A 13895-nucleotide genomic window follows, 5' to 3' on the forward strand; every position below is an offset into this window, starting at 1 on the left:
ATTCTTACTGCAAATAAACTTCAAATAAAAAATACAATGTAATTGTATTTTAAATATTCTCCATTAGTAAATATATTAAATATTGTTATGTCAGTATTTTTTAATTAGAAATCTTACAACTTTGCCAGCGAAGCTGGTCAATATAATTTTTAAAATAAAAATTAATAAAAATATTTTTAAATTTAGCGAGAAGGTTACATTATTTTGTCTTTTCAAGACATTAAATAATAAAAATTCTAAAAAAAATATCCTAATAAAACGAAGCGTGAAATTCTTCACATACATTGTTAACTTTTTTAAAATTTCATCATAAATTATGACTATAAAAATTCTCAAAGCAAAAATACTTTTGCGAGACTATTTAAAAATAATAATCAATAATGCCGCTTAATTTTTTTCTACTTGTAGCCACAAAAGACTTCTTACATTAGAATTAATTTTCATCATTCGGTCGTCACGTTTTACGACTTCATTCCAAGAACCTCATACTTATACATTCAATATTTAATGCGCTTTCCATGACGTAAAAAATAACACTCAGTTTAAATTAAAAAAAAAAAAAACAAATTATAAATACTAAAAACATACTGACAATTTGCAACATTGTTATTCAATGCAATAAAAATTAAATTAAATTTTTAAAACTTGCGCTGTGAATTTTAATGATACGCTTATCGTATATAAATCATAAAGAGAGTTGCATTCATCCAATTGGCAATTTCTCAATAATGTGGAATAAAAAATATTTTTTATCATTTCTAATATTAGCATTAAAATTGTATTCGATTTTTTTTATTAAAATGAGTGAAATATTTTTGAAAAAAAATTCTTTTAGATGGTCTTTATTATAAAAAATGTAGTTTGTTCCAAGATTTATTTATTTAGCTCTCCATCCCTTCTTCTGATATCTGCAGAGAACTTAAACGTAATTCAAATCTCACCGGCCGGCCATTCTTCGTTGCGCTTTCTTCTAAATAAGTTCTGACTCGCTAATCGTGATTTAAAATCAAAACTAACGTGAGTTTATCTTAAAAACTAAATAATTTTGAAAAAGTTTAATTAATAATTATTTAAATAAAAAATATAAATTCAGTGTTTAATTTATAATAATTAAAACTAGTTACAAAAATAATATTCTACGATCACATGTAAGTTAATTTATTAAATTGTTAATTAAGAATTAATTTTTTATTTTAATAATAAAAATAAAAATAAAGTATTGTGATTCTAAGTCCTAGATATTTTATTTTATTGCTAATTTTTCGCTTGGAGTAAAAAAATTGACAAGTAAATTTTGATTAGAAAAAAAATCAAAATTACGAGTAATTTTTATTCTTTACAAGAGAATAAATTTAAAGCAGTGAAAAATATTTAAATTTTTTTATTCCTAATACTTTTTAATTCATTTTTTTTTATCAAAAAAGTCATAATATATATCATATTACACTTTACTAACAAATATAAACCTCATTAGTCATTGAAATTTGAGTAGTTATTATTTCTCAAGAATTACCAACAAAATTCTTCTGAAATATATTTTAAAAATTACTTCAAAAATTCTAAATTAAAATTTTATAAATCTGAATTATTATCATTATTATTTCTAATAAAAATAATCAGCTGACATTGGCAATTAATTTTTTTAAAGTTTATCAGATCGATCCATAGATAAAACATTTATATTTTTAAAAAGAAGGTATCAATAATATAACGTTCAATATTGTACTACAGAATAATTGTTTTCAATGATAAGCTGCCAGTTTGTGTAACACAGTGTTCTTTAAAATAATAAGATAATTTAATAAACAAACCATAGCGGAAATAAATTTATCATTAAGATAATTTATATCAATAGTAGTGTAAAAAAATTTTTAATTAAGCTTGAATCAATTTTTTTTTTTACAAAATGACTTCTGCACCAACATTAATTATAGTTTTCAATTTAAAATCATTTTTAGCTAATTTTGCAATCGTTTTTCAGATCTGACCTTCGGACCTTATTATTAACCAGATAAATACGAAAAATCAACAGTTTTAATTGAACGAACAAGTAAATACTGCCTTTAATAATAATACTATAGATTAAAGAATTAATTAATTAATAATATTTTAATTAACAGGTAAAAAATCGCAGAAGATTAATAATTATAATTTGGAATAATTAAAAATGGAGTCGAAAAATAAAATAATTAAAATGAATAATGAGTCCACTTACGAGTGGAATATGCTGATAAGCTCAGAAAAAAAACAACTGAGCTCCAATTTATATGAAATAAAATCTTCGCCCGGATTAAATTTTTGCATCTCTGCTGAAATAAACTCTCCGAGTACTTTGCTGAAATTAAAAATCATGAAAACTTACACAAAATCAGCAATAGCGACTATCGAATTAAAAGTCGCGGATATTCCGCCGATAATCAAAGACGTCTCTGAGTGGAAGGATATTGTTGAATTTGACAAAATTCAGATCCCTTTTGCTACTGACGATTGCCAGAAAAATAACTGGAATGTTTGTAATTTAACAGCTCCAGACAGCCATGTATATCGGATTAAAATCCTTTGTTCAGTAATTTGGTACGGATTCAAAGATGAATTATTGTCCCCGAACTTGTTTGAAGACATACGGAAATTTCATGGCAAAACTGAGTACAGTGACATTATTATTTGCGTAAAAGATATTGAAATTTCTGCTCATATAATTATACTGGCGTCCCAGAGTCCGTTAATTGCGGAAAAAATTTTGGCCGCTGAATCGAGTGAAGATTCTAAGGATCGGCGCATTTATCTTGAGGGAGAATATGAAATAGACGTTATTAATGAACTGATGATCTTTTTATACCACGGTAGGCTGGAAAAAGCTCACTATGATTATAATATTGTTTTGCAGTTATTTCATGCTGCTAGTGATTTTATGTTTGTTAAATTAAAGGATGTTTGTGGAGTTATATTGAGCAATAAAATTACTGTTGATAATGTACTGATGCTCCTAGAGATCGCGAGAAAATATAATTCGGTAATATTGCAACAGCGTGCTATGACATTTATTATTAATAATAGAAAATTGTTGTTTTCTAAATGTTTTTAAATTAAAATTATCGATCATTATTTTTATTTTTAAAATTTATTTTTTTAAACATTTTTTATCGATAAATTTTGACAATTATATTTTAATCTACTCTTATATTTTTATTGTTACTTTAAAATTTATATATTTTAGATTTTTAACTAAGCCATATTTTTAAATTTATAATTGGATAACTTGGGCCTGAAATTAATATGTCTGACGGACTATTCTAAAACAAAATAAAATAAATTATTTTTGGATAAAATTTTTAATACTTATCTTCTGTTAATAAACGAAAAATAGATCTCTTTACCTCGTCAATATAATTTGTAGATTATTTACCAAAATTTCGAACAGTTAAATCGCCTGCATCTATATGAAAAACATGAACTCCTTTTGAACTGATTACGAAATGAAAAATTGATAGCAAAAAAATACAAAGCACCATTTTTAACTTCATATTTATTTATTTTAGATATTTAAAAAAAAATTAGAAGACTCAAAATTTCCTCACGCTAAATATTCTGAGGTAAGTAAATAAACTGAGAAAAATGTTGAGTTAACTTACGATTTATACGACTTACTTGAAGATTGAAAAGTGAGTTTTGTGCTTTAACATAACTATTTTCAACTCCAAGTACTGTTGAAAAAAAAATTAGGAAAACGGTTGACCCTGAAGACCATCCCTGCGACTTCCCGCTAATTCCATACCTGGGCGCTTAAAATTACATTTACGACGTTTTTGAGCTCTTCGAGCTCAAAAAGATAACTTTTCTATGCTTTTGAGCTTTTCAAGCTCAAAAGTTTGATAGAAGATTGATAAAACACTATTTTTTGAGTTTTTAAACCGCAATAACTTTTGAATGAATGAACCGATTTTCACGTGGTTGGCGGCATTCGACGTAGTTTTTTAAGCCTTATGAAAAATTTTTAAGTTCATATTGATCAAACTAGAAATTTTGGAGTAATTCCGAAAAATCACTTTTTTGGGTTTTCTTTCCTGCACGATATCTCTCGAACGAATGAACCGATTTTGACCGGATTGGCGACGATTGACGTGGTTTTTCAAGGTTAAAAGCTGATTAGTTTTTGGAGTTAATCGATAAAGCCGTTCGAAAGTTATTCCAAAAATACTACTTTTGAAAAAAATTTTTTTTTTCAGTTTTTTTAAAATTTTTTGAAATCTATCGGTCCGAATCGATCCAAATTGTATCCAAAATCTAAGTTTGGACAAGCCCTTTCGAATGGCGCCAACCGCGATCGAATCGGTGGAGCCATTCAATAGTTATGAGAGGTTTACATACTTACATACACACACACACACACACACACACACACACACACACATACATACATACATACAGACATAGTGACACCCTCACGGGAATAGTCAGGGAAGCTTCCTGTGACCCTCAAACGTCGAGATCTGATGAAAACTCGATTTTTGTAAAACGGGGTAAAACCAATAACTTCCCGATTTTTGAAAATCTTCGATTTTCTTAGCGGGAAGTTAAAAATTTACTTGAGACAATAGATTAGCAATAAAAAAGTTTAACTAGTCAATTTGATTTACAACAATTTATAATTAAATAGTCTAAAATAATTTTGACCAAAATTCATCAATATCATCATTAGACATAAAACCAGCACAAAAAATGAACCAAAAAAAATTTTTTTTTCAAATGTTTATTTTATTTCATATTTTTTATGAACTTTAAGAAGTCATAAAAAATTTATTAAATTGTACAAAATTTCTTTACATGATTTTGTTGAGGATTTTTATAAATAGAACTCATTATTCAAACATTTGTGTTTGGTCTTCAATGGAAACAGAGTCCTGAAAAAATTTATTTCATTAAATCTTTTGAATTTTTTTAAAGTCATCAAAAAGATTTTTTTCTAGCAGGAATTAACTCCTTACCTCATAAATGTCATCAGCAGATCATTTTCCAAAACCTCGAGCAATCATTGAGCTATCGTCGAAAAACATTCTAGCTCCGTCTGAACTGATTACAAAACTTAAAATTGACTACAAAACAATACACAACACAATTTTGAAATTCATTTTGATTTATTCTGAATTTCTGGAGAAAATTTGATAGTTCAAAATTTGTGCACTTGGTAAAGAATAGACTAACGAAAAATGAAAAGTCTACCTGGTATTTATACGATTTTGTTAACAATGGTGTACGTGATCAATAGTAAGATATCACGTGACTAATGCAAAAAGGGCGCATAGCTACAGCTTAGTAGAGATCCATGCTAAAAGGGCGCATTAAAAAAATTTTTTTTGTCATTCTTCTTGAAATCACTCGAAACACAAAGATCTGTAAAAAAAAAAAAATTCGAGTATACTAAAGCTAAAAGGGCGTAACTCAAGACATGCGCCCTTTTAGCTTTTAGAAAAGTAATGCGTAAAGCTAAAAAGGTACATAAAAAAAATTTAAGTTTTTATGAAAAATTTTGATAAATAGCTTCACAAGACATAAAATAAAAAAGTTTTATGAATAAAAAAAAAATTTCTTCACAGCCGGTCCCTCCCGACTAAAAATTGCAGTGAGGAATGCCGAAGAATTAATGAGGAGCAAGTTTGGCTTGCCTAACTTAGGCAAGCCTAATTTGCGCCTTCTTAAATCCACGTTAGGCAAAACGAAGATTGGCATGTAATTTGGGACATCTATGGCAAGCCGAACTTCGGCGAACGTTTGGAATGCCTGACTAGCTGGAAGTAACGATAACCCATACAAAGTTGCCGATGCTCAACGATTTCCGTTCATTGGCCAAGGCACGGCTACTAATGCTCGGCCAAGTATCAGCGTTTTGTATCGGCCTAGCCTCGGTAAACCATCGGCTTTAATGTTCGGCCAAGCATTGGCGATTTGTACTGGCCTAGTCTAGGTAAGCCATCGGCTACCGTACGATATTTATTATAATGTAATGGTATGTGATTTAATTATCAGCCATTGCTTGGCCAATCCTCTGGCTAATTGTTTATTACACTTGAAAACAATTAATACGTATTAGTCATTACTATGTTGTATTATTGTTTTCAATTTTTAAATCAACGTTTAACCAAAATATAAACTAATATGTACTAGTATGTACTAATAAATCATTTATTTTTAATTAATTTTGAATTTCTTGCTTAAAAAATGAAGTTTTAAAAACTGGGAAGTTATTTTTATCATTAAAATTCAGAAATTGTTCAATTATAAAATAAATAGAAAAATTCATAACAACAATCAAGTTAATTTAATTATACTGAGAAAAATTGATTGTTGAACATTGAAATGATTAAACTAAGAAAATTACAATCAGACCAGTTAGCAGCACCCGTGACATCGCTCGAGACTTCCACGCAGACGAACCAGGTTCAAATCCCTCCACATCCGAATTTTTTCAGAATTAATTTCTATCATCTAGTAGTTCATCACCTCAGAATAATAATAATTCCAAAATAAACAACGAAAAAAATTTTTTAATTATTTTATCTAAAGTTTTATTTTTTTGCCTATGCTTGGCCGATGCTCGGCCAATGCTTGATTACTATGCTCGGCCGACGTTCAGTCACCTATATCGGCTGGGTGTTACCATCCGATGCTCGCCCAGTCCTGGCCCAACGATATTTCACGATACTCGGCCGATACTTAAAGATCGGTTACCAGTCTTGGCCCAGTATCGGGCCAATCTTCATTTTATATGGGAACCAAAGATTTGCCAAAGTTTGGCTTGCCATAAATGTCCCTAATTACCTTTAAGTTTGGTAAACAGAACTTCCGTAGACCTTTGGATTTTATAATTTCCTGCAAGTTAGGCATTCCAAACGTTTGACGAACTTCGGCGTTTCTTGCCAAAGTACTCTAAAACGGAGTGGGAGAAGATATTTGGCTTTAAGTCTTTCCAAGGTTAAGCTTTTTAGTTCTATACATATAAAAGTGTGTATTTATGAGAGTATTTGTGTATTGTACATATAAACATGGTGTCTCATGTACCCGGCTAGAAATTTCAATGAGGCATATGCCGAAAAACCAATTCGTGGCAAGTTTGGCTTGCCTAGGTTGTACCTCATAAAAACTAAGGTAGGCAGAACGAAATGTTTGGCTTGCCATATTTGAACGTAACTAAGAAAGTTTCATGGATTCCTTAAGTCTGATATATCATGGGAACGCCGAACTGGTTTCAAGTAACGATAACCTGAGTTTTGCTAGTTTGGAGCGAACTTGGCTTTTCGAACTCAGGCTAGCCCAATTCGAATCTTATTTGTTTTAAATTAGGCAAGCCGAACATTGGTTGTGCTTATAAGTATTTTGAAGTAAGAGGTCGCTCATCATCGGCGTAGCGTCGCGGTATGGTATAGGGCCCTCGTGCGTCGGGTACCGTGTTCGAGTCTCGCGTTTGACATGTACGATTTTTAATAATTAATAATTACTTATTATAATTACTATTAAGGCGAGTGTGAAGTAAAGTTAAGTGTTATGTGTGATTAGTGTATCTAACTCCTCCATCATCTCCTTCCCCTTTGACTTATCAAATCTACCAATCAAAAAAAGCTCTTCACATTAAAAAACGCTCCAAAAAACAAAAAAAAATTACAGAAAAAATAAAATTAAATAATAAAAATAATATTAAATAAAAGCAACAAAGAATTTTTTTTTTTATCCATGAAATATTTAAAAAATTTAGTCCTAAATTTAATATATATACTTAAAATAGTAAAAGAAGATAAGAGAATAAGCATTTGTTATTATTAATTTTCGCTTGATAATAAAAAAGCTAAAAATCAAGAAAGAATTAGTTTTGGATTCTTCGTTGCGAATTTGGTTTCCAAACTGCAACCTAATCAGGAAGCCAAGTTAGGCTGAGCCTCGCAACTGCGTTACATCCTAAACTTCGGCCTGGTGAAAAAAAATTTCAGATAGTAGCTAGAAAAATCCAGATTATACTGCGTGATATCTGGATTATACTCATTGTAATCTGGATTATACTAACTACTATCTGAAATTTTTTTTTACTCAGTATAATCCGGGATGATATCCAGTGTCATCTTGTTCTTTTCGCGTACGATTGCAGCTTTATATTTCTCTTCTAGACAAAGAAGAATTTTGAAAAAAACGCCCTGCTACGTAATAGATTTTTTAATTATCTATTTCGTATAGCAGGGTGTTTTTTTCATAATTCTCATTTGTTTAAAAGAAAAACATAAAATTTCAATAGCTTTATAATCATGAATATACCGAGGATAATACCGTTTCTTGCAGTGAGTGCGACGTGCGAAAAAGAGGGGATCGGCTGTTTTTAAGTACTTAAACAATATTGAAAAAATAATCATTTTTAACTATTTTTATACAAGCAATGGATAGTTGAATTAATCGAAAACTAATGGGATTGAAATAATTTTCAAATAAAAAATAAATTAATACAATCACGCATATTTTGCAATTTTTTAAAAATATTTTTAATTGTAATTTTAAAAGAATGTATGTTGAGTTAGAATACGCCTCTTTCGTGTGAATCTACCGTTTTTTTTTTTAATTTTTAGGCTAAAAAAGAGAATTTTAATGAATTATTTAGAAAAAAAATTTATAAGCCCTTTTAGCTTTAAGTCATAAAGTTTTCAAATTCCTAAAGCTAAAAGGGCGCATAATTAGAGACATACGCCCTTTTAGCTTTAGGAAATCAATGCTTGATTTTTCGACGAAGAATATGTCAACTAGTCGATTGGTGATAAAAAACAAAACTATGCGCCCTTTTTGCATTAGTTACACGATATATTGAAGCTATTCCATTATTGTATAGGAATGTTTCCAATAAATTATGGGTATGGTTCCCATAATGAGCATGGGATTGATACCTATAATGATCATTTTATTATAGGAATAATTTCCATAATTTTTGGAAAGGTTCCTATAAATTTCTCTCCGTGTATTTATAAAAATCCTTAACAAAGTCATGTAAATAAAAATTGTACAATTTAATTAATTTTTTATAATTTTTTAAAAGTTAATAAAATAAATATTTTTAAATTAAATTTTAGTTGAATTAAATAAAAATTATTTCATTAATTCGGCCAATTTTTCAGATAAAAAAATACGATTTTTATTTTTAAAAAATATGAATTATTAATAGAAGAATTTTTTTTTTCACTCCATAAAAAAGCAAAAGCCAAAAAAATTCTATAAACGCAAATTAGAAGCAATCAACCCCGAGAAAGCCCTTAAGGTCAAACTAGCAGGGTTTTATTGAATACTTTGGTAAATACTTAAATGATAATAATAAACAGTGTAGAAATAAATCAGCAAAGATTGTATGACGTGTACACGACACAAGTTACGTCGTTGAGTATTGAAGAACCCCTTATTAATAGTCTGGTGACTGTGATGAGAGTGGTGCCTACATCTCATATCTGTACTAGTAAAGTATAGGTAGGTACATCGGATCGTACATATAAGGGACAATGAGGGACGCGAAGAGATAAGAGACGTAAAAAAATGAAATAGAGAGTGATGAGGGAGTGAGAGAAGAATGGAGAAGGGAGACCTTAAAATGTAATGATAGATGTGAGGACAGTACAGGAGATCGTAGGCCCCAGCACGTTGTTTTATATTCAGTTTCAGTTTCAGTTTGTATTGCCATGGGTAACACTTGTTACACCTACATACTATAGCTCATAGTTATTGCATTTTTATTTTTTACAACTTCAATATTCTTCCTCAGTGAAAATTCTTCTTTTTGCCGCGTCTATTTTTATTTAAAAAATTATTTTGATCGGCTCATAAATATTTAATTTATTTTTTATTTCTTCTTTAACTAATTAATAATCCCTTATTATTTAAATTTCATTTTTACTTTTGAATTAATTTATAATTTATAATGTGAATATTTATTTATAATTAAATTTTATTTATTATTAATATACTGGGAATTAATAAAAGAAATGATGTATTAACCCGCGCACTGAAGCCGGATGTCGGAGGTTGCAGTGATTCGATTGATTCGTTGAAGAGTGCCCGTGACTACGACCGAACTTCCGAGTGCCGCTTTACCCCGGCTAATATTCGCGCTCGTTCAAAATAATTACACTTTGTTAACGTAATTACCATAAATATATTCAATCAATATTGTTTATATTAAGAAATTGCAAGGATAAAGTTTATAGAGTAAACAATTTCAGTGAAAGCGAAAATAATTATTGTATTTTTGTGAGGTGACGTGAAAATGTTTGCCAAGAGATGGAATTTTGATCCGCAGTTTTGAGTGGTAAGATTTTTTTTTTTTGGTTTCTTTTTTTTAGGAAGAATTTTAATATAGATTTTAAGTTACGAATTTTATTACAAAATTGTACTCTGTGACGTCACAATGGCAATTGCAAGAAGATCGTTAATAAAAAGACGTACACGTGACCGAGATACGAAAATGGACGTAAGGGCCTTGTAATAACAATCTAAAGTTACTTTTATTGCTGTATAATCAACATTATGGATCCGTTATTTTTTATTGTTATTTTTCCTACTTAGAATTTATATCAAGTACAAATAAACTTATAAATAAATATTTAAAATTTTAAGTAATAAAGATTTATTAAATTTTTCTTACAGGAAAAATTTTATTTTTTTGTTAAAAAAATTTATTAAATTTTCCTTATAGGAAAAATTTTACACTTATAATTTTATTTTTTTGTTGAAAAAAAAATTATAAATTTTTTTAATTAAGATTTTAAACAATGCAAAAATACTGAAAAAAAAATAGGACTAAAAATTAAGATTTAAATTTCAAAATTAATCCTTTTAATTCAAATTTTACATAAAAAATTTGTACTGAATTTTTTTCATAAGAAAAAAGCATTGATATAAGCAACATATATTTTTTTTAATTTAATTAATATTTATTACATTTAAATAGAGTAATTTTTCAACAATAATCTTCAAAAAATTTCATTTAAAATAATTAAAACCTCATTTAACATCATTAATCCCCCAGAATAGGGCGTTAAAATTGAAAATTAGTCAAAGTAATTATTGAATAAAACCTTCAACCTTCTTAAATAATTCAATCAACCAACAATAAAATCATTTCTCACCACAAAGAAAAATTAAATTAACCCGGAAAATTATTTAAAAGATACTGACCGATACAAATGCTCTCGCATAAAAAATCATTTGTATTCTCTTCTCTTCAGAAACTGTCCACTGATAGAAGGATTTATTAACTATTAATAATTTAATTTATTTTAAGATAATTATTTAATTTATTAAATTTTAATAAGTATTTTTTAACATTCAATAAATATTTATTTGGGAGGAAAGTACATTTATTAATAGTTAATAAGTATTTATTTAACAAAAATCATCTTTATAAATTATTTGCATTAATTATATTACATTATAATAACTTTTATTGTAAAATACTAAATTATATCACAGCTTATAATTATCTTTTATATTTTTAAATATTAAAAATGTTATTCAGTTAATTTAATTATTATCATCAGCTATAGAGTAATAAAAAGTATCAATAAAAAATTGCTTTTTATTTTAAATAAATATTTGTTAGAACAAATATTCATTAGCCATTAATAAATATTTATTAAATCCTATGATGTTAAAAAATAATTTATTAACAGTTAATAAAGCTTATTAAATACAATCAAATCTTTCTATCAGTGTGCTTTAAAATCAATTACATAAATGTCGGATCAATACTATAATTATCAGAATAATTTCCACGAATTATGATTGAAAAAAATTGCAGAGAAATAAATCAAAATAAATGATTAAAATTTTAAAGAAATTACTCAAGCGACATTGAGTAAGAATTAGTTATCAGATACTATGACTATAATTAATCCTACATGCTCATTACTTAAAAGCACTTAATTTTATACCATCTCTTATCGTGTCTCGTTGCAATTACTATTTTTTATTGCGATTAAAACAGACACTCTTGTTAATAATTTTAATCGAAACAAATAAAAATAAAAATGGCAATAAAAACTAAGCGGTTTTCTGAAGAATCCCAATCAAGTGATACGAAGATTTAATAATCAGCTCAAACGCGATGAGAAGCAACATTGTTCATTCTTGTGACAAAATCAATTAGCAAGGTCATAAGATTACGCTTTTTTTTTAATTCTTGAACTTATTTATCAATAATTCAAATAAATTGCTGCAGTCTTAATAAATAATTATAAATTTATCGAACTAAGCTTGCAATTTTTTATCAATAAAAATTCTAGTTTTTTTTTTATAATTATTATATTTGTTATTTATTTTCCAATCCGCATATTTGTATGACGTTTGGGCACGCGCCACCGCGTCAATGACGTAAATAGAGGGACCGGCTTTGCTCTCTTATCCCACACATGAGAAATCAGAGCATGTCCTTCTTTGTCTTATTCTATCTCACGGTTACTTATTATTATACTTTTTTATTATGCGCTAATTTACGTCAACGCTGTTGTTTCGAGTAATAAAAGCTCGCTTGATTATTATTTACGATATCAAGAGCATTGTAGAGACTAGAGACTTAGAAGTTCAGGCTAAGATAAATTTTATTCGCTAGTGTCTTAGCTTTCGTGGATCTTTATGAGTACGATAAGACACCGTGGTTGGAGTATATCAAGCACGGATATTCACCGCCGCTTGTACGTCACACTTTTACTACTAGTAATCCATATTTGTAATTCTTTGATCATCACTACGGAAAATTTATTCCAGTCGTTACCTTCATCACTTTACCTTAGCTTCAAAGGTTTATACACTAAAATTTTAAAGCTCAATTTGTAATCGTTTATTTTAAACGAAATAAATTTAATTTTAAGATTTTATTATTAGTTTTCTTTTTTATTTATCAATTTATTAATAATTAATTTTTAAATTTTAATGTTCAACCTTAAGATAATTTTTTTAAATAATTCTCTAGAAAAATTTATTAACAAAATTAAAAAATAAAATTTTTCTTCACATTAAAAAAATTTATTTTATTCAAGAGAAGAAATTTTAGGTAATTATTTACAAATGGGGTCCAACATTTTAATTTTCATTTTTTTGAATGACACTGAAGTTAGCAGACGTCTGAAAATTTTTCATTTTTTTTTTTTAATTAAATTACAACTAAAAAAATATTTCTAAAAAATTGCACTTGTAGTTTTTCAAGTTTTTTACATTTGAAAAATTTTTTTTAATTGTTTAATTGAAAATTTTTCAATAAAAACATTTCTAAAAATTTTGAAATTTCAGCTAACTTCATTTTCATTTTTTTGAACCAAATTTCTATTTAATTTTATTGATAAATTTTTTTTTGAAAAATACATAAAAAAAATGAACTTAAAAAAAAAATTTATTATCACAATTTTAACAAATTTTCAAAAAAATTCATAAATTTTTTAGAAAATTTTAATATTCAACTGTTTTTTTTAATTTTTCATTTTTTATGTACTTAAAAAAAAAATATATATATATATATATATATCAAAAACATCAAAAAAAGATAAAAAAAAGCCAAAATTTTTTCCAACTTTTGAAGGCAAAAAATCTATCGAAATTTTTTTTTTCCTTTCACATTTTTTAAACCAACAAAAATTGTTTATTTTTTGAGAATTTTATTTTATTTAAAATAATTAAACTCTTTAAAATCATTTTCTTGATTAAAAAAATTTTTTCTCGAATAAAATTAATTTTTTTTTAATATTTAATAAATAAGAAAAAAAATAAAAAATGATAAAAAATTTTAGCATTGATATTTACTCAAAATTTCTAAATAAAAAGCAAAATTCTACTATACGATAATTTTCTTGAATTTTAAAAATTTTTCATAATTTTTCCCGAGAAAAAAA

At 27.1% G+C, this 13895-nt stretch overlaps 1 protein-coding gene across 2 annotated transcripts; it reads left to right on the top strand.

Annotated features, from left to right (window-relative positions):
• The first annotated feature begins 873 nt into the window (after window positions 1-873).
• On the top strand, window positions 874-3102 carry LOC123262511. Of its 2 annotated transcripts, none has more exons than XM_044724767.1 (3): window positions 874-1017; window positions 1982-2050; window positions 2121-3102. In XM_044724767.1, exon 3 carries the CDS (start codon window positions 2168-2170, stop codon window positions 3083-3085), a length of 918 nt encoding a protein of 305 aa, XP_044580702.1. In that variant the 5' UTR covers window positions 874-1017; window positions 1982-2050; window positions 2121-2167; the 3' UTR covers window positions 3086-3102. The 2 variants fall into 2 exon arrangements, with proteins under 2 accessions (XP_044580702.1, XP_044580698.1); XM_044724763.1 differs by lacking the exon at window positions 874-1017 and adding an exon at window positions 1110-1148.
• The last annotated feature ends 10793 nt before the right edge of the window (window positions 3103-13895 follow it).

The sequence above is a fragment of the Cotesia glomerata genome, linkage group LG1, assembly GCF_020080835.1.
Source record: "Cotesia glomerata isolate CgM1 linkage group LG1, MPM_Cglom_v2.3, whole genome shotgun sequence".
NCBI lineage: Eukaryota > Metazoa > Arthropoda > Insecta > Hymenoptera > Braconidae > Cotesia > Cotesia glomerata.

Coding starts and splice junctions, on each gene's coding strand:
- LOC123262511 (XM_044724767.1), top strand. CDS start 2,168: ATGGAGTCGAAAAATAAAATAATTAAAATGAATAATGAGTCCACTTAC.